Genomic DNA, 21,467 nt, shown 5'->3' with positions numbered 1-21,467 from the left:
TGCAGTGACCATTAACATCCATCAGACGGAGCTGAGATGCTGCTCAGACTCTCAGTCCACAGCCCCCTCGTCAGTCAGTTCCTCCTACCCAGGGAAATATGCACACTGGAGTCACTTAACAGAAAAAGTAAATCATAATCTAGCTACACAGACCCTAGTTTAAGCTACTTACATTGCTCAAGAAATTGCCAGGCATTGCAGTCACAGGTGAGCAAGTGGATGCTCTCCTTTGAGCTCCCACGAAATGGGTTATCAGGTGATTGGCAGAGAATAAAAACACTTCCTGTAAGCTGGGAAATATATAACTTTGCTTTGATTATGTCATCAAGTTACTTGAGTGAAGGAGTGAAACCTTCCTGATAACTCATTCCACACCCTTGACCTAGATGGTCACGTTTGGCTACTACTGAAGTAAGTCCCACTGAACTCAATGGGACTTATTTTCAAGTAAACATGCATTTAAACACGTTTCAAGTAAACAGGATTATATTGTATGGCTGGGACGTAAAGGAGACACAAAGGGGTAAGAGAGAATTTTACACTGCAGCTAGTGCTTTGTTTCTCAATTTATTAACATCTGTTCCCACTGCCCAAGCTTCTTTACTGAACAGTGGTTTGCTGCTTTGGCAGTCAAATTTCTATAAAAAAATAGCAAATAAAGTTCTAGTTGAGTACGTGGCTGTTTCCAGCATTTGCATGTCCCTTCTTTAGATCTCACCACAACATTTTAAAAAACAATTTGTACAGGACAAAATAAAGGTCTGTTTTCTATGTACCACGGACATGGATATGTTCAAGGTAGCCTATTTACCATTCATCAAATGATCAAGAGAGGGACTGAATTTTTTTCAGATTCCATATCAAGAAAAATCCAAATTCTCTAATCAAATATATCAAATCCTGCAAAGAAGAATTCAAAGAGGCAACTCTGGGGTAATAGGGACTATGGAACTAAAAGGATTAAGCAGTATGGAAATAAAAGAGACCAATTAATTGTGACAGAGATTACCTGAATGTAAAGAGATATAAGCTAGAGGCGATCCCTGGATCCAAAGTTCCTGTTCTCTCCTGTATCTTAATATTTATGGTTCCACACTCATTATGCTAAAGGAACTATTAAACAGCTGCAACATGGTACTGCAATTCCTGCCATCATATCACAGCACCCATTGGTGCCTAGTACCCATCAAGCACCTGACAGAATATAATTGTCAGACTTGGTATGCTACTATTGCAGTAAGACAGAAGTTAACGGTGCCTCTTAAAGCACTAGTAAAAGGTAACAATTAGAAGATGCATTGGTTTTTTGTGACTCCGAACCCTTTATAGGCAGGGCCCCATATGACTGAACTATTAGGCTTGTATCACTTTGTTAAGCTCACTTCCAAATACTTCAGAGGACAGCTATTTGCCATTTTATTGGGAGAAAGGGAACTACCAATGTAACAGGACAGACTGGCAGTATGAACTACCTGAAAATTACTAAAACTATAATTTGTGTGTTAGTCAGCTGATGTGGTTAAGTCTTAGGATCCAAGTCTGCTACACAAGACAAAAAAAACCAAATACATGGAGTTGATATTCCCTAATTCCAGGGAACCGACTAATAGAACCAACTAAAGGCCAAACTCCTTGTGATGGAGCAGCTACATCCATGTTATGCACATGTGCCCTATTTAAATATGAAAGTGTGGGGTAGGAAGCACAAAAGAAGCACATGGTGAGAGGAGAGCAAAACTACCCACCCCTTCCTTACCATGCTGCACTCCATTGCTTTTAGTGTTTTTCTTCCTGCTGGACTCAGCCCTGGTATTGGAGCCAGCCTGGGAGAAAACCATTTAAAGCAGCAGGTTGCAGTGAGGAAAGGTGGGGAAGAGAGATGGGTTTCTGTTCTCTTTTTAGACCCTCATACGTACCCCGTTATCCTGTAAGTACTTACTTACTTACCCTGTACGTGAATGAGGCAGACATAGCTACTGCTCCCTGTCATGTCTAGTTTGGCCCTAGCCTGCTTATGAAACTTCTGCTGGAAGCAGTGAGTTAATAGGGTGCGCAATTATTGTTAAATCTGTTTTGAATTTAATTAACAACCTTGCAGACAAAAGCAATGTACAAAATGTACTTTTAAACCTTCCATTCTTACCAAGTAACAACCACTTAATGTATTAAGAAAAACTGGAGATCCATTTACTTTAGGTATCAGCTTTTTAATGGTCTGCAATTCTGAGGAAGAGGCAGAGGAATGCTTGTTGCCTAGAATGAAGAGCTTGTTTAACATTCCTGATTAAAATAGAAACTAGCTCAAATTTTTCAGTCCAGGAGGATTAAATATTTTATCAGCAGGAAAGAAAAAACAGAAAGTAAACTAGAGATGTTTGCTACTATTGTATTCTGTTATGAATACAATATAATTACTAAATTAACTGAGGAGTAAAGCACATGATTTGTTCAACTGCCATTCTTTTAAATAGCAAAATTTCAATATTCACCTGTAAAATCATGGACCTCAATCCATTTTATGTAATTAGAACCAATATCATCAGGCAGCCTCGGTAGAACCCTGTCTACCTCGGAAGAACCCTGTCTTCAGGGTCAGGCCAGAAGCTATCAAGAAGTCCAGAATACTAATCCTTCATTGAGAGCTGTGGGGCACAGTGACTAAGAGGCTAAGGCAGGGGTTTTCAGCCGCTGTGCCGCGGCACAGTGGTGTGCCACAAAGCTGCCTCAGGTGTGCAGCGCAAGATCAGAGGAGGGAGGCGGCAGCAGCGTGCCCACCTGTGGGAGAAGCGGTTGCTTTGAGCCTCATGCAGCAGGCAGCACAAGGAAGGGAGCAGCCAGCGAAGGGGCTGGTCACAGCTGCTTTGCATCCCACACAGCAGCTGAGGAGTCTGCTTGGAGCTTGCTCCTGCTACTGCGCACGACACAGGCTGCAACCTTACCCTCACTTTCCTGGGAGTAAGCCCCATTGGCTATTATGGGGTTTACTTCTGAGTAGACATGCATAGGGTTGGGCAGAAGGCAGTTGTTGCCTGCCTGCCTGCTGATTGGGCAACCAGAGAAGACTGGAGGAGCCAGGAGGTGGGAGCTGCTGAGTGAGTGAGAAGAGGGATCCAGAAGCGGGCAAGCAGAGTGAGTCTGCTGAGGCCCCAACCTAAGAACTGGCTGGCTGAAAAGGGTCCTTGAAAGTCCCTTTTCCTTGCCAGTTTGCCTGCAACTCCCCAAAGCGACCCTCCCTGCACTTTGGGGCTTTTAGAGGAAGGGTGCTGGGCCACAATCCTATCCACACGTTCCTGGGAGTAAGCCTCATTGACTACAATGGGGCTTACATCTGAGCAGGCATGCATAGGATTGGGCTCTGGGGCTACTATCCCATCCACACTTTCCTGGGGGTAAGCCCACTGACTATAATGGGGCTTACTTCTGAGTAGGCATGCATAGGATTGAGCTCTGGGGCTGCAATCCCATCCACACTTTCCTGGGAGTAAGCCCATTGACTGTAATGGGGCTTTCTTCAGAGTAGGCATGCATAGAATTGGGCTCTGGGGGTGCTATCCCATCCACACTTTCCTGGGAGTAAGCCTCATTGACTACAGTGGGGCTTACTTCTGAGCAGGCATGCATAGGATTGGGCTCTGGGGCTGCTATCCCATCCACACTTTCCTGGGAGTAAGCCCATTGACTATAATGGGGTTTACTTCTGAGCAGGCATGCATAGGATTGGGCTTTTGGTTGCACTCTTTTTTCTCAAATACACAAGCAGGCAATTGGCACTTCTCTCTCCTCTTCTCAACATTTTTCAATGTTTTCAATGACTTCAAAACATTTTTTCCTCCTTTCCAGAAACCACATATACATCCCTTTCCTAGCTTCTTGTGAATTTTTTTGTCATGTAATGATTTAATTGTATTAATTTTATTAATTTAAGATTAATTGTAATGTAGAAATTTAATGTAAGTAAAAAACTGTAGTGTGCCTTGACAATTTTAGTGCCTTGTCAGTGTGCCGTGAGCTGAAAAAGCTTGAAAATGGCTGGGCTAAGGTATGAATTAGAGGACTTCCCCAGTTCAAATCTTGCCTGTCATGAACTCCCTCCGTGACCTTCGACAACCCACTTTCTCTCCTAAACTTCAGCTTCCCACCTGAGATATGGAATACTAATATTTATCTTACAGGGTTGTTGCAAGGACAACATGAAGATAATACTTATGAAGCAAAGTTTTCTCTCTTGACTGCAGCCGCAGACCTCCGCAGCCCCATGCCTGGGGCAAAGCTTCATGATGGCGCCCCCCCATGGGCTATCGCCACCCCCCAGGCGGAAATCCGCCCCCCCCATTCAACATAGGCTCATGGAGCCTCGAGCAACCTCCTCCCACACCAGGGAAACTTCTGTGAGGTTCCCTGGCGCTAAAAAACTGCACTTTCGGCAAACCGGAAGCACAGTTTCTGCCCTCGTCAGGAGCCTCAGATAGGCTTCCACGGGATCCCAGCAGCCAGCGCCTGGGGCATTTGCCCCAGGCAGGTCTATGGCAGGCACACAACTGCTTGCCTCCTTCCCTGATTAACTTCAACCCACATCTCTTCTTTCCATCAACTCCAAGCATTCACTGAGGGATGAGAATAGGGGATGTCCTCCTCCTCCTACTGCATTTGTTTGAAGGGACATGCATGTTACTTGCAAGTATGTTTTGCCAGATGTATGGGACCAGATACAATCTGAGGTAGACCCATGGTTGCCATCCAAAGTGAATGGTGAATGTGAAGTCATTCAGAACAACAAACCTGCAGCCTTAACACTACCCAGAAAATATTAAGCAAAACTACTATGTGTACAGTTTAGCAGAGTGCAGAGGCTGCAAATGGGCACATCTGGACAAAACAGCATGCCCCAAATGCTATACGAACATACACCTAATATGAATAAAAAAGAATGACTGCAATATATTTTTTAAAAAGCTTACTCTGTTATTTTAAATATTTTATTAAAATATTAATATAAGGCACAAAAACATGTTAAATTGAACAAAGCCATTAATGTGTATGGGAATCTGGAAGAAATGAAAACATAAACTATCTTTTTATATACAGCATTCATGCTATCATATATAAATTCTCTTTTCATCCTCTAGCACATTCTGTTTGCTTCTTTGTATTTACCAATACAAAATATGTAAATAGTTCTATATTAAATGGTTAGATGATAAAGCAGATTCCAAAGACACATTTGCACCACAGACAACCCAATAACTAGAACATAAGAGCATAACTATGATCTTTGCTAAATCTGACTAAATTTCTGTATAGTCCAGTATACTTGATGGAGTCTAAAGAACTGCAGGCAGAGGTTCTCTGTCCACATCAGCTCAAACTCCATTTTCTCACTGCCATACTCATGTCCCTTAAAAAACTACACAGAAAAACTGCTTTAGAGCAGCCTCTAATACTCTTGGAGAAGCTGCAGACAGATGAGAACACCTTGCGCACACATACAGGGCTCTGTGTTTGGATCCCAGACTCTGTCTTCAATGGTAGCCAGCCAGATACTTCTAGGAAATCCACAACCAGGCATAACAGAAATAATAATCAACACACCCAACCCACCCGGTTTTGGCCACCAGCATTCAGTCATTAACCCTGGATATAAATTCTGAGAAGGCTGTCAGCAATCTCCTATTCTGGTCACCTTTCCCTTTCCGCCACTGCATGCAAGAGATTGATCAAGCAGAGACAGAAGCAATGCTATAAAATCTTACTGTAGCTATGTGTTTTCTATTCAAAAAATAATAACTACCTATTTTGGCACAGTACTCCATTTCAAATCCATCTCCTGGTTAGCCTGTGTTATTTTAGTGTCAAATAGTGAGGTAGCACATTATTCCAGAATTGCTGGGAATGTTGCACTCCATTAACAACATGCTGTTTTGATGTCACTCTTTGTTTTGAGCTTTTTATTTTATTGATTGTCTCCTGTTTTCTGCTTCTATTACTTTCTTGCTGTTTACCTTTGGCTTTTCCCACTACCTTTTTTTCTTCTTCAAGTTCTTCAAGTTCATCTTCTTCCTCAACTCCTTCTTCCTCCTCCTCATCTCTTTCTTCTTCTTTTTCCTCCTCTTCGTCTTCCTCCTCCTCCTCTTCAAACTCTTCTTCTTCCTCCTCCTCCTCATCTCCATCCTCTTCTTCACTTTCCTCCTCCATTTCCCTCTCACTCTGTTGTTCCTGCCACTCTTCAATTTCAGATTCTTCTTCCTCTTCATTTTCTTCTTCTTCTTCCTCTCCTTCCTCCTCCTCACCTTTCTCCTCCTCCTCCACTCCCCATCCTTCCTGTTCCTCCCCTCCTTCCTCCCACTCTTCTTCCACAATTTCCTTTTCTTCCCCCTCTTCCCCTTCCCTATCTTCTTCTTCTTCTTCTTCTTCCCCTTTCACTACCTCTTCTTCCTTCTCATCCTCTTCCCCATTTTCTTCAGTCTCCCCTTCATCCTCCTCATTACCGCTTTCTTTATCCCCTTCTTCTGGTTCTCCATCTTCACTTGTGCTCCTCTCCTTTTCTTTTACCTTCATGTACTCATTCCTCTCTTGTTCATCCTCTGCAACTTCTGTTTCCTCCACAAATTCACCCCCCTTGAGGCTTTCAATTTTTTCTTCCTTTTCTTCCTCATTCATGGCTATTACCTCACCCTCTTGCAGCTCAGTACCTGGGTCATCTCTCCCTTCAGGGCTTCCTATTTGAAGATTTTCTTCCACCTCCAGTCCATCCTCATTTTCTGCTTCAGATTGCAACTCACTTTTTAACTCTTCACTTCTGTCTCCGGTGATTGCAGAATCTTCTTCATTGTCTTTAATAGGCTCATTTTCTTCTTCTTCCTCTCCAGATTCTAGCATGCTATCAACTTTTGCATCTTGCTTCTCTTTTTCTTCCATTTCATCCATGATCTTTACACTTTCTTCATTCTCTTGCACACTTTCTGCATTTTTTCCTCCTAACTTGATATCCTTATCTAATTCATCATCTTGATTTGTCTTGTCTTCACTCTGGCCCTCTATATTCTCAAAACTCTCTCTTTCTTTATAGGCACCTTGCTCTTCTTCCCACTTAATATTTCTATTTTCTGCATTAATTTCTTTCTTAATCATTGTGTCATAATTATATTGGTTTATCTGAAGAACATACTTTGCAGAGTCATTGTCCGTTTCCTCACTTGATGAGGATGACACAGTTACTGCTATTTGTTTAATAAATTTCTCCTTCGTTTTAAATTCTTTCTGTTCTTCCCTGCATTCCTTACCTTGCACATATATTTTCCCATATTTGTCAGATTTCACTGCTTTAACATCTGTTTTATTTTCCTGGTTATTTACATATTTTTTTCCCATCTTATCATCGCTTGTAAGGCTGCATAGTATCACTTGTTGACCTGGACTAGAATGTCGTTCATCAACTTTTTTCCTTTTTGCTATTTTAAATTCTTCTTTAATTATTGGCTGATTGTCTAACTTCAGTGCACTAACGCTAAGGGCCTGTTCAGATTTGCTTTTTGCATACTTTTTATCAGCCTTGATTTTCCTCACAAAAGCATCGTAACAGCTTTTTTCTAAATAAGGATCCTTTTCAAAAGATTCTGAACGTATAGGCATCACCTGGGAAGATGCATCACATGATTCCAAACCCTCCTGAATATGGGAAAGGTCAGACCCTTTCAACCTACTCTTACCATTAATGTTCAGTTTCACATTTTTATTTTTCTTCTATTCCATATGAGAAGCAAAAGGAAAAATGAAAGAAAGGAGAGAATTAAGAACTGAAAAAAGCAAACAAAACCAGAACACCCACACACAAAGGATAAATAGCTTAACAAGATGGAAGAAAGGTTTAAATGAAGTTTATTTTAAGGAAATGCAAAAAAAATGAAAGAATATAAATGCCATATTTTCTCTGGTCATCTACACATTAACGTTCTGTAATTCATAAGAGGTTTATATTTTCATTTATGTATATATACTGTGTATTTGCCCTGTTTCAGAACTCTAATACACACAGACACACACAAGTGGGGTTTCTCCACTCATTCTGTTCAATGGAATTGTTTTATGTATATACCATGTTGCTTGTATGCTCACTCCTTCTCCCACTGAAGTCCTTGCAAGTAGAAGAAGGCCACATTTGTAAAATGGGATTGGAATTCAGAGTCTGATAGAGGATTCACATTCATGGCAAAACAAAAAGTAAGACCCCAATCCTGGGCTGCGTGGTGTGCATGGCTGCAGCGGCATCGAGAACAGCTGCCATCGCATCCTGTGCGCCTCAGCCTGCTGCTGGCGGTTCCTTGGGAGAAGGGGACTTTTGTCCCCTTCTCCCAGGTAAAGGAAGCAGCCCCGCAGTGGGGCTCGTAAAGGCATTCATGTAGGCCGCCAAGCCCTACATGAATGGACAGGATGCGGTGGGGACCCGCCTCCTGCCTCCCCGCTTCCTCCCCCACCATGCCTCCCACCCGCCCTCTCTCCGGCCCCACCTCCACGCCTCCCACTGACCCTCTCTTTGCCCTCCCTATGCCTCCCCCCTCACTGGAACGCCTCCTCCCCACCCCCTTCCCCGTCCTCACTTACCATGCCACGGTCTGTGAGACCACCGAGCAGTGGAGGAAGGGCACCTGCCCAGCGCTAGCCCAGCGCTGAGCTAGCACAGGTGCTGGCCCAGCAGTAAGCATCACAGACATGCCTTGCAGCACGTTTGCAACAGTGCACTCTAGCAAAAAGCTGGAGCGCCGAGCTCAGGACTGGGCTCTAAGTTGTTAGCTAATAACTTATTTTCCTGCAAATTGACATTCTGAATTGATAATGAGTAAAATCAAATATTTGAGGCACAATCCAGTCACATTTATATGCTTTCACATCCCACTGATTCCAGAGAGACTTGAGTATGTATTTAAGTCTATCACTGAGCATCCAATGAGCTTTCTTTGTGCTGGATCATGGTGAGTTTTCTTTCTAAACAAAACAGTGCCAACCACATTTTCTTTCAGAAGTTCACAATGCACAGTACCTCTACTTGAACTTTCATGTTTTGTCTTATTTTCACTACTATAGAAAGTAGGAAAGAAGTTCAGAACAGAAAGGACTGTGCAAAAATATATCCCAGCATATTTTCAGAGTACCAGTCTTTTCATTAGTGTTACATAAAGGCACAGTAGTCCATTTCCAAGAGCCATTTTAGAGAATAATTATCTTAATATCTAAACACACAAGAAAATTAAAAGGTATACAAAACAAATAAAGCCCTAGAAAAGACTGGCTCTGCTGAACAATTTACTTGCTTTTCCTAACTCTCTTGGTTTTAACCAATTTCAGTGAATTGTTCAACAATGGTGGTATTTTGGAAAAAGATAGAGTAATATTTTCTCCAGCATAAGCATAGAAATGACTTTTTCTGTCAAAAATTTTTGCCCTAAATGCATTGCTTGAATCAAAAGATGCATTTAATGTACTTTTGTACAACTAATATAAAAATGTTTAGAATTCACTTACTGTAATTAATGAATTAGTTGGGCAACTAAACTTAATATTTTAATTTAAGCCATGAAAAACAAACCTTTAAATAAAATACAGATGTAACATACCTTTTGTTTTTCAACTGGCTGTATATGTAATGACTGGTCACTGGGATTCAGTCTCATCACATGGGTCTGAAATTTTATTTTTAATATCAGTAATTAAAATTGACTAACAATAACATTTGATTTACATTCATATAGTCTGCTTTTTTACTAGAAGATTTCCCAAACAATGAGCCTTAGGCCAAAGAAATGGGAAGCATTGTACATTCATCCAGAATTAACTGGATATTTTTTCATACCACCTAAATACTAACCAAGAGGGCCTCCAAAAGAATAATGAACTCATTTAATGATATCAGAATACAGAAACTAGCTAAAATACAGTGCATCTGAGGAGTAAGGGCAGAAATCAGGGTGCTGATTGAGATGGAGGTATGTATTACTGAAAACCCTGTATGTGAATATTCCAAATTCACTGGGAGTCACCCACCACAACTACCCATGTTTCACAATACATGTGGATTATTCCTCAGAAGCATCTTTTTTTGTTCAGACTATAAACAGTAACTTGCGCCACAACAAATGTTCAATTTAATCTTGACTAAATCCAGAATGTGCAATGGATTGTATCCAAAGAAAGTCAGTCATGACTAAGTGCCAATGAGACAAGTAAATTGCGAAATCAGTGAGACAAGTTAGTTGAGATTAACATGATGAAAGTGTCGACCCAATGTGCGGCAGTGGTGAAAAAGGTGAATTCTATGCTTGGGATTGAGAATGAAATGGCTAATATTATAATGCAGTTGTACAAATCGATGGTAAAGTCACACCTAGAGTACTGTGTCCAGTTCTGGTCGCCACATCTCAAAAAGGACATAGTGGAAATGGAAAAGGTGCAAAAGAGAGTGACTAAAATCATTACCGGGCTGGGGCACCTTCCTTATGAGGAAAACCTATAGCATGTGGGACTCTTCAGTCTAGAAAAGAGGCGCCTGAGGGGGGACATGATTGAGACATGCAAAATTATCCAGGGGATGGATAGAATGGATAGAGAGATGCTCTTTACTCTCCCACATAACTCTAGAACCAGGGAACATCTGCTAAAATTGAGTGTTGGGAGAGTTAAGACAGACAAAAGAAAACATTTCTTCACTTAGCATGTGGTTGGTCTGTGAAACTCCTTGCCACAGGATGTGGTGATGGCATCTGGCTTAGATGCCTTTAAAAGGGGATTGGACAAATTTCTGAAGGAAAAGTTCATCATGGGTATATATGTGCAATAAAAAGCCATGATATATATGTGCAATATCCTGATTTTAGAAGTGGGTTACCTCAGAACGCCAGTTGAAGGGGAGGGTAGCAGGATGCAGGTTGTGTCTTGTTGTCTTGTGTGCTCCCTGAGGCATTTGGTGGGCCACTGTGAGACACAGGAAGCTGGACTAGATGGGCCTATGGCCTGATCCAGCAGGACTGTTCTTATGCTCCTATGTTCTAACTTAAAGCTCAATTAATTTCAATTAAATTTACTGTAATCATGACCAGTATCATTGGATACAACCCAATATGGGCTTGACTTGATAAATCAGATAAGCATTAAAAAGATACATAAATACTGTTTTTAGCAGAAATTCAGCAGTTTTGTCATTTTAATTAACACAGCAGAACATAAAGGCCTAGTGCTTTAGCAAAGCACCAAAAATTATCAGGATAATCAATCTCCACCACCACTGTTCATGTTAAGCATTAACAAAAAATGAGCCAGGGTGTTCTAGAGGAGTACATGCTTCACTTGGAACATGCTTCAGGTTGCAAGAGATGTGCAGTGAGACTCTCTTCTCAGTCTTAACAGGTGCCACAAACCAAGCTATATTTTGATACCTGCTGGACACAGAAATGCTGTATTTGATAATGTCAAATCAATATATGTGGTATGACAGCCATGCTACAAGAAACCTATTGAAGCTATACAATCAGTAGCACATATATTACCATATTCAATGTATCTGTTGTGTTCCCAAGAGTTTGACCCTCATTCTCATCTGAGTCATCTTCTGTTGAACTCTCCTCTGTAACATCAGTCTCCTCTTTCTTATCTCCTTTAAAACAAAATGCAGGACACATACTTAAAAATATATTTTCTGTGAGAAACTGAGTTCTGGATAGTAATATATTATTGAAGAAAGGATAAAAATTCTTGCCAGTCCTAACTGGTAGAACAGCAGTCTTGTTTCAATAAGTACAAGGACGGAAGGAAAGTAAAAAGCTTGAATGAATGAGACTCCTTTCCATAATGTTTCCTGCACACTTTGCTTGCCCCACAGGGATGGGGGGGGGGGGAGGCCAACCCTACCTTCCACACTGCTGTGATCCAAATCCAAAGTGTCCCCTTGTAGTGGCAAGAAATATTTTCAAGAAATATGGAAGGCCTGTTCACAGGCCTCCTATGCTAAGTTCATTTTGGTCCTAAAATGCACAGTTGGAAAGAAAAGGTTACCATTCAGTTCCCCCTTTCCCCCCCTAAATGTAGGGTTACAGCAGACGTAGAGGAGCTTATTGCACTTTTCCAGGCTTAAGGCATCCACTACTATACAACAGCTGATTAATCAAAACAATGGCTGAGGCCATTTGCAACAATTGCATTGCAGTTTTAAGAATCTTTGATGTTTAAGAGGCACAGCATGCTTATAGACACAAAATAAATATATAGATGGTCAAAACATGGCTCACCAGTTTCATGGTCCAAAACAGATTCAATCTCTTTATATGCACCAGCTGCCTCTGAGTCAGAATCACTTACACGGGATACACCAAGCAGAGATGTCTTGCTGCTGACACACGATGCAGGCTTTAGGGAGCCTTCTCCCAGCGGCGGAAGTGTTCTTGTCAGTCGACTCAATGGTTCAGGTGACCTTTCCTTGTTAAAGGATCAAATGAAAACAGAGTAGTTTTCAAGTGATGTAAAGATAACCAATAGAGAAAGAAATTTTAAAAAACAATAATCTTGCTCTCTAATCTCTCTCAGCTAAACCTTGGTTGAAATGCAAGTCTTATATGAACCAAGATCCTGCCTCCCCTTCCTACTACCCCTTTCTTCATCTCAAATCTTGGAGGATGTTCTGAAAAGAAATGATTACTAAATTTCATCACAAATGTTTCAAGAAAATATTTTTAAAAAATTAATCCCACAGAATAAAATAAAGACTGAAAGGAAAGTTCCCAGGAAAAGAAGTAGCATTCCCGACACTTCAGTTTTAAATACCGTAGATACTTGCCTATAGGGCGATAAATTTGTCCCAACAGATCGCTCCTGAATCAACCCTTCACCTTATCTGTGGGGCCACCTGGGGTCAGGGTTGTTTCAGGCACGCTGCGGAGCAGCAGTGGTGCTGCTGGGGAGGGTGATGCGCCCCCGCCCCCCCACCTAGCGCTTAGGAAGCATGCAACTCCACACCTCGATCCGGGAGCCTGATAGAGCTGCTAGGCTCACCTGCCGCTCCCTCCTCCTCGCTGCTCCTGGGCACTGCAGTCCTGCCCGCTCAGGCTCCCCAAGCCTGGTCTCCTCAGCGGCTCTGACTTCCTCCTCCTCCACCCCTGCAAGTCTTCGCAAGGACAGGAAGGGGGAGCGAGGGAGCAGGAGCCTGGAGCACGTCCCAGTCCCATGCGTGTCGTCAATGGGGCTTACTCACAGGAAAGTGCACATAGGATGGCAGCCTTTGAGCCCAAGCCTGTGCATGCCTACTCAGAAGTAAGTTCCATTATTGTCAATGGGGCTTACTCCCAGGAAAGGCTTGAAGATGGGGAGAGAGACAGGAGGGCTGCTTCTTTATGCACTCTGTAGCTCTGCATCTGCTTCTTCCGAGCGAGAGAGAGGGGGGGAGTCCCCCACACAGCCTCCCTCCCTCCTGCCCGCCCCCACTCCTGCACTGCCTGCTTCTCTCTGCCCTTCAGCCCCAGCCCCCTCCACCAGGCTTCACTCTGTTGAAGTTTTCTCCCCCTTCTCCTCGCCCACTGTGCCGCCTTTCTCTTCTCCCTTCCCCACTGTCCCTCTTTCTCTGCCCCCTATTTACAAGCCACTCAGGGAAACTGACCAGGAAACTGATTAGAGCAGTAGACACCAGTTTCCATTTGCACATCCCCCCAAGACAGAGAGCAGAGCTGAACCAGCTCCCCAGAATCACCCCACTTCTTTAATAGATCACTGAGTGATAGATCACTTTTTTATGTTTTAGTTTTTTTTCCTGTGCTGGTTTTCAATCACTGGTTCATACATGAATTGATCACCAAAAATTGGTGGGGCTTTCACAGTCAACTAGCTACCTCCCTTCCTGCCTTGCTGGCCCTGCAAGGCATTCTGGAGCACTGTCATTATTCCATTCTCTTTCAAGTACCCCTAAAGGTCCTGTTGAGTACCCCTAGGGGTACATGAACCCCAGGCTGGGAACCACTATTCTATTAGTATGTTGCTTACAGTGCATTTACTCTCTGACAGTGTTTACAAAAAGATGGTGAAGACCAGAATTTAAAAGTTTATGAATAAAAATTAATCTTATGATTTTTTACTATATTTTTTTAATAAATTAGAGACTGTCAGGTAACAATTACTGGTAGGTTATTTTTCAGGATCTCGCCTAGGGTAAAATCAGACAAAACTATAATCAGACACCCCCCTAAGTTTATGACCCCAACTTATCCAAGGGTCATAGAAAATTCTATGATTCTTGCCTCAAAACCTGCCCTCGACTTATCTGTGAGATTGACTTATAGGCGAGTATGTGCGGTGCCTTCCCACATTTTTGAATTTTATCAGATGTGCTGTACTTAAAAAATGTACCCTCTCTCTTCGTCGCATACGTGCTGATAAGGTTCGGTGCAAAGTGTCTATTACTATTGTATTTCCAGCCGGTTCAGAGATTACAGGAGCTAAGCAGTGGTCATTTGGGTCTGGCACAGAGACTTCATCTGATTCTTTACGCCTCGGTGTGGCGAAAACCAGCATATGACAGCCACCACAGGCAGCCTGTAGTACAAGCATAATAGATGCCATTAATTTGCATTCGTCTTTTATGAAAGAAAGAAAAATGATTAAACATGAAGCATTTTTCTTAATGATTGGCTATAGACTTCAGAACATTCATAATTACAGGTCCTCAGTATATATATAATATATAAGTATTGTAGTTTTCTGTGCCAGGGCAAAGCAAAGGCATTAAGGACATTCAACTAAAGCTTTGTTTCTTTAATTTGCTGATATGCTCTGGCATTGTTACTATTTAGTGAAACACTTCCCACTACTTGGTTCTCCTCTGCAGTTTTAGCTGCCATGTTTCAAACACTATTATGTATAAGAAGTGCTGGTCATTAAAATAACATACACAGTAACTAAACAAACGTTGGCATTTCTTGGATGTGGCAGCATCCATCATAGCAGCATACATGAAGAAATGTATTCTTTAAAATTAAAGATGTTTTCCGCATGTATACATTTAAGAATAACTACACTCAGATAGGCTGAAGGAGGAATGACAAAACTGGGTAAGAGAGGCTCTCCGTTCATGACAGAGATCCCTATCCTTGCAGAAAAGTAGCAGGGACATCACATGCCTAACATTCATTCCTCCTGCAACCCATTCAGTTTTTTTTTTTACCACAGACTGCACAGATACTGACTCCCCAGAAAGCATGCTTTTGGTGTATTTTCTCTTTGCCAAATTGCTCCCCCCCTCCCCCCGCAGAAGAGCACTAACGCATTTTCTCCCTGAAACTAGTGGTGGGGAGAGGGAGGTGGTAGGAGATTGCAACTCTTAGCACACCAGGTCTGAGGCCATTTACCACTCCTGCATGTAATCATTTTGAGGGCAGGCTGAGACTGAACTGGGTCAGCCTCAATCTGTTTCCCAATTATCACACTAATTATCACATGCAGAATTGTCTTCAGAGAACATAAATCAAAGTGCATGCTTTCTCCAAGTCTAATTTATTCTCCTTGGTACTTAGGGATGGAGAAAAAGAACTAACTCAGCTCTTATTAATCCCTTATCTAATGTCAGGGCAAGGGAGGAGGGCTATGATTGCTTGGACAACCAAACAACTGTTGGCAAAGGACAGGCACTTGAACTCAAAGGAAGCTCTCTCTGAGCCCAACCCTGTCTCTCCAACTATTGTTTTATGGGCAAAGGGGGACTAAGCATACTAAAACAACTGAGGGAAGAAACAAAAAGGATTTTTTATTCCTTCTCTTCTTCCCATTAATTACTTTCTCCTGTAATTTGTTGCATGTTCTGCAATGTTAAATAGGCTTAATGCTGAAAAACAGTCAAAGAATAGTTGGTCCAAATCCCAGATCTTCAAGGGGATTTTAGTATACAGGAACAGAATGTTATGAATCTCAGAAATTTGCTTAAACACATGAATTGCTTTCAACTGTTTTCAGTACAAAGACTCAGCATTGTGTTTGCACCATGAAACAAAAAGGAACACCTTCACACAAAAGTCTATTTCCCAGTCTAAACACAAAAAGGTAAACAAACTAGTAATCAGAAGAACTCAACATTTTTACATTGCTTATCTCTAATTACAGAATATGATATTGTCTAGCATATGTATAAGCTTACAACAATCAGTTCCTTGAAATACAATGGGACACAGGACACAAAATAAAGTCTTACCGTATGTACAGTAAACTTCAAAAAATTGATGCATAATGTAGGTACAAATTGATTAGTGTAATTTTCTTCCCCAAGTCCCAATTTGCCATGCCGGCCATCTCCAAAAGTATACATAAGGCCATTCTCTAAGTGCGGAGAGAGGAACAGGTTTAGTAATGCATAATGCAGTAGAGGGTAAAAAGCCTCACAATGCATCTGCTACACCAGCACAAGCCAGCACAAATGTGCTTTAAAGTACATTTGCAACAACTCAGGAGAAGGCAGCACTGGCGGGACTGGCAGCACTGTTCCGCTGGCACTGTATGCCGACCCCTGGCTGCCAGCGGAGGTAAAGGGGTTGAGGAAGGGCAGAACAGGAGTGGGATAGATTTGGCAAGGGGGGGGATTGGTGAAGAAGGCCTCTGTTATATCCTATATTCCCTCCCTCCCAGGCCTGGAAGCCCTATATGTAGCTTCTCAGATCTGCACCAGCTATTTAGCTGAGTAGCTCCATTGGGCAGGCTGGGGCATTACTTGGAATAAGGGGAAAATATCCCCTTACTCCAAGGAGATCTCCAGCCTTCACCTAAGCTATGCTGGATACAATGGATGCCATGTGGCCCCACTGCACCAGCACAGGTTAGGACTGGGCTGTCAGTCAAAAAATCCCATCAAGAAGCAAGCAATTTAACAAAAAGAATTCCTTTTATTTCCAAGAGCAAAAACTCTAAAATAGATATTTGAACTTTAAGAAAGGATTTTCATTAAAGGAAGAAAAAAGGAAACATTAACATGGTTAACATAAAAGACATAAATATGAGAAAGTGGCCCAAAATATTCTTAAAACTGATACAGATGACAAATTCTCCATTCTTCCATACCAGATATTTCACATGTCCAAGATTTCAATCTTGGTCTTAAGTCTTCAACATTAAATTCCCATTGTTCTAAATCTGTGTGGTCATGCAAAACGCAGACTCCACAGTCACTGAATCAAATAGATAAGAAGTTTGTTTTGTCAATGGCAGCTGACATAACTGATTCAACTTGCTGAGAAAAGAGCTTTGCAGCAGAAACCACAAGCAGTAGAGGGTCACAGTTAATCTGCTCATTTTATTTAAATTACATTAATTATGCATAAACAAAATGTGCATAATCCTGTTTGACAGAAAGTCACATCTGGTGGATATACTTAATGCACAGTATGAAGATTTAGACAGCAACCACAATCGCTTATTTCTATCAAGATGTACACACCAAGTGCCATGAGGCAGTTTAGCACATTCCTGAAAGACTGCTGTTAATTAAGGCTGCCTAAAGTCTTCAACAGCTGCTACAGATACTTGGTTCAAATATTCAGAATCTCTTCTGTTAAGATCCGAAAAATCCAATGGCTTGGTTCACATGTGTGCCTCATGTGAATTCACTTCAAACAGTGGATTTCAATTCTGGTTTGGAGGCAAACCATGTTTTTTCCAATCCAGCTGTTAATGGCAAACTGTGATATATGTGGATCAGGAAATGCTATTTAGGGCACCCTCAGCAGAAGCTGTTGGTCAAATAGCCACAGTATACTTTTCTTCAACGCTGCTCCAAAACTGGAGTTTCAGTTTTACCCAGCCTGCCCTTACACTCCCCTTCCCTTACATTTTCCCTTACAATCCTCCCTTACATTTTCCCGGTAGGCAGGAGACCCACTCTGAGAGCATCTGATTTAATATTTCATACCACATGTTATTCTCCGATCTGGAGGTTTAGATAATTTATATTATACGCAAAAGTACATGAATGGCTTTCAAGGCCATTTCTGAACTGGCAGCATACATACCTGTTATTAAAGCTGTATGATTTTCCCCACTTGAAACGCTACAAATTTTATGCCTCCCAAGGCGATCCACAATCTTTGGTTCAAAGGTTTCAAAAATAAATGTACCGTGTCCAAGCTGACCATATTGACCAAGGCCAAATGTGTAGACATCTCCCTCTGTAAAATGTATATGAAGTAAAATGCATGCTGATCTTAGGGAAGACAGTGTAAGCAAACACAAAATAATCTTGAACGGAAGAGCTGGGCAAATGGAAACAAAGAGAAGTTCAAAAGGAGAAGCAGAAAATATTACAACAAAGACACATAAACCCACAGTTGGATCCAAAGATGCTTTGTGTGAATGGAAAAGCACTTCTGTTCATGCAAGAAGTCCCCCCCCCCTTTACAGTCTCTAGAATTCCATCCCACTACCCCTTGTATTCAGCGGCAGATTTATAAGGGGTGCTAGGGCTGCAACAGGAAGAAGACAGTAAGAAATCCCTACTGTATGACTGAACTCTGCTCACACTTCTCTGAGTCAAAACCACATTCATAAGATGGCAGGCTAGGTAGCAGCACATCCTACAAGTGTTTTAGAGGCAATTCTAATGGACATACAAATAGTCTGCTGTCAGTTATGTCACACTGTGATGTGGATTGCTTAAGCTGACCTGTGGAGAGGGCAATTATTAGAAACCCTGCTCAGAAACAATGTGAAATTAATATCACATTGAAGATAAACAGCAGATTTGGATTGATCCATTATTTAATGCAATAAAAGAAACATTAACTGAGCCAGGATCCAAAATTCTGAACCTTAGACAAATACAAGCAATACTTTTTGCTGCCATTAAATGAGTGACCTGATCTATGACTGATCTGTCAGTCTACCGATCTGTCTTGCAATCCCAAAAAGCAGGAAATAAAATTCAGCCACTTGTTAAATAATTCAGAATGCTCTGTATTCATGTTTATACTGACCAAAGTTGTTTGATTTCTTAATTAGCATGTAATGGATTTAATACATTTGTAGGTTTGTAGTTTATACAGCAATTTAAAAATATGCTAGGGTTTGTCAACAGCCATACTACATATTTTAACCCTGCATAAAACTATAGGTATAACCTAATTATCCACAAATTTTTTACCTGTAGTTTTATCTTAACTCAATGAGAAGGGCCCTTTAAATCAAAGGAAAAAAGACATTTAACAATAGCCTCATTAATGTGAGAGATGGCAGCCAGCTAACAATCCACCAATCATTATCTCTCCGGGCACTTAGAACAGCCTCACTCCCAGGCAAGCGACCTCTCTCTTGTCCCTGAGCACATGAAAAAAGCAAGTCATTATCACCTCCTCCTTTCTTTCTCTGCCCTGGGCTCCTGGGGAAGGGAGGGGTCGCTGCCACCAAATCAAGCCTTTCTAAGCACCTAGAGAGAGACCAATTGCCTCTGTGCGCAAAAGGTCAGTAAGGCTGTTTTTAAATCACTGAGCAAAAGGATATTGTTTTTTAAATGGATTTGCTTTAGTGCGATTTTTGCCATCCATGTGAGTTCTGGGAATGAAACCCTGAATAATAAGACTCACAGCCCAATCCTATCCACACTTTCCTGGGAGTAAGCCCAATTGACACTAATGGGACTTACTTCTGAGTAGACATGCATAGGATTGGGCTGTCAACCTGTATAGTTACCTTCTTTCTAAATTTCAATATTAAAGCTCCCTCTGCTGGAAAATGCTAGAGCAAAATTAGTCATCTGCCTCACTACTTGTGCAACAGGCCTTTCCTGCCACCTTCCTCCCCAAAGCACCTCTGTGCCCCCCCCCCAAAAAAAATCCACTTTAAAATGGTGCGGAACAGGCTACTAGGGGCCGCAGCAGGAGGAAGAATTGATACAGGAATTATTTGGCATCAAGAGCCTAACACCTTTGCCCATATTTCTTCAGGCAGGGGCTACTCTCCTTACCATCCCAGCCCAGACAAGGCAGTAATGAGAATGCGAGCCCAATCCTATCCAACTTTCCAGTACCAGTGCAGCTGCAATGCAGCCCCGAGGTAAGGGAACAAATGTTCCCATACCTTGAGGTGGCCTCTGTGACTGCTTCCCCAACACAGGAAAATGTGCATACCCCATAGGTACAGCAGCACTGGCACTGGAAAATTGGATAGGATTTGGCACTGTGTCAGTACGTGTAGGATTCAGTGTTTAGCATGCTGCTATAAGCTAGCTTTTTCCTGCAGCTCCTTTGGGCTAAGGTTCCTTTGGGCTAAGTAAAATACACTCAGATTCAGAGGTAATTAACCATTTAACACCTTCCTTTCAACATGCTCTTCCTGAAATCATGCACTGACCCTTTCTAAATTCTGATGAATAGGTCCAACTTTGTTATACACGGATTTTTTATGCACTGGTTTGACTCAACCCGAACGGCCACTGCAAATGAGAAGGAATGTGCTAATCCCTGGAGAAGGGAAAAAATGCATCTCTTTAAAAATCACAGGTTTAAAAAACTGCTTTTCTTACTTTTGTAGAGAGATAGTCATGCAAGGGATCATGCCATTCTTCAGCTGAGCCAGGCTAAGGCAGGGGGTCCTTTGCATTTCTAATTGCTGACTGCCTCTCTACAACAGTAAGAAAAGCTGTTTTTAAACCACAATTGTAAAGGGATGCATTTTTTACTTTTTTTTTAACTGCTTTAACGCATGGTATCAGCAGGGAGTCCCAGAATTAAACCCCTGTTGAGGCACAACCTTATTCTATTAGGAGCAATGGAGGGGCAAGAAACCTGGAAGTGGGTCTTTAAATCAATTTTCCCACTGTTTTTTTTTATCTGGAACGGAACCCCAGTGGATAACAAGGGACAACCTGTACTGTTTTATGGGTTAGCCTCTACTGCATCTCTCCTCCCTCACAGCAACGTTGTGCTAATGTTAGAATCATCTCCTCTTTCTGTTTCTGCTCAGTGTCTATCTGAGTTTCTATTCTTTCATATTTGGTCATTATCATAATTCACTTCTGAGCAAACATTGGATTATTGCATGCATACATATTACGAAAGCTAATCTGATTGCTCAATTACAATAGAGTGTATGCAGCATGGGAGAATTTAAGGGTAATTTTATACGTGATTTTCATCTTACACACTCAAGTTTCAGATGTGTGTAAGATGCGTCTTACACACCCATCTGTAAGATGCGACTCCACTTGTACAACAGCCTACTGAACATCAACAGGTCACAAAATGTGAAAACGCCTAACTCCTGTAAGAGCTTTGGGATCAGACCTTTCTTTGATCAAAGCAACAGACCTTGCCTTCCCCCAAAATATTAGATACTTTGATACCTGTTGTATATATTTCTCCTTTCATAATCCCTGCCAACTAACTCACAAATTCACCAGCATTTTAGGGTTATGAGGAAAAACAATTGAACCCATAACACTGACCAATCAGAATAAAGCCGTAATTTGC

The 21,467-nt window shown here is 41.7% G+C and overlaps 1 protein-coding gene across 3 annotated transcripts in view; it reads right to left on the bottom strand.

Moving 5' to 3' along the window:
- The window catches only part of RPGR (retinitis pigmentosa GTPase regulator), a 51,113-nt gene that overhangs the window by 13,288 nt on the left and 16,358 nt on the right, over window positions 1-21,467 (bottom strand). For all 3 annotated transcript variants that reach the window (XM_066619796.1, XM_066619795.1, XM_066619797.1), the window contains 6 exons: window positions 18,018-18,173; window positions 16,211-16,335; window positions 14,377-14,562; window positions 12,273-12,459; window positions 11,535-11,641; window positions 9,609-9,674 (listed from right to left, as the gene is read on the bottom strand). In XM_066619796.1, coding sequence (XP_066475893.1) covers window positions 9,609-9,674; window positions 11,535-11,641; window positions 12,273-12,459; window positions 14,377-14,562; window positions 16,211-16,335; window positions 18,018-18,173 — 827 coding nt within the window. The remainder of the gene's footprint in view (window positions 1-9,608; window positions 9,675-11,534; window positions 11,642-12,272; window positions 12,460-14,376; window positions 14,563-16,210; window positions 16,336-18,017; window positions 18,174-21,467) is intronic.

The sequence above is a fragment of the Tiliqua scincoides genome, chromosome 3, assembly GCF_035046505.1.
Source record: "Tiliqua scincoides isolate rTilSci1 chromosome 3, rTilSci1.hap2, whole genome shotgun sequence".
Lineage (NCBI taxonomy): Eukaryota > Metazoa > Chordata > Lepidosauria > Squamata > Scincidae > Tiliqua > Tiliqua scincoides.
This window is presented reverse-complemented; position numbering and strand designations above follow the sequence as displayed.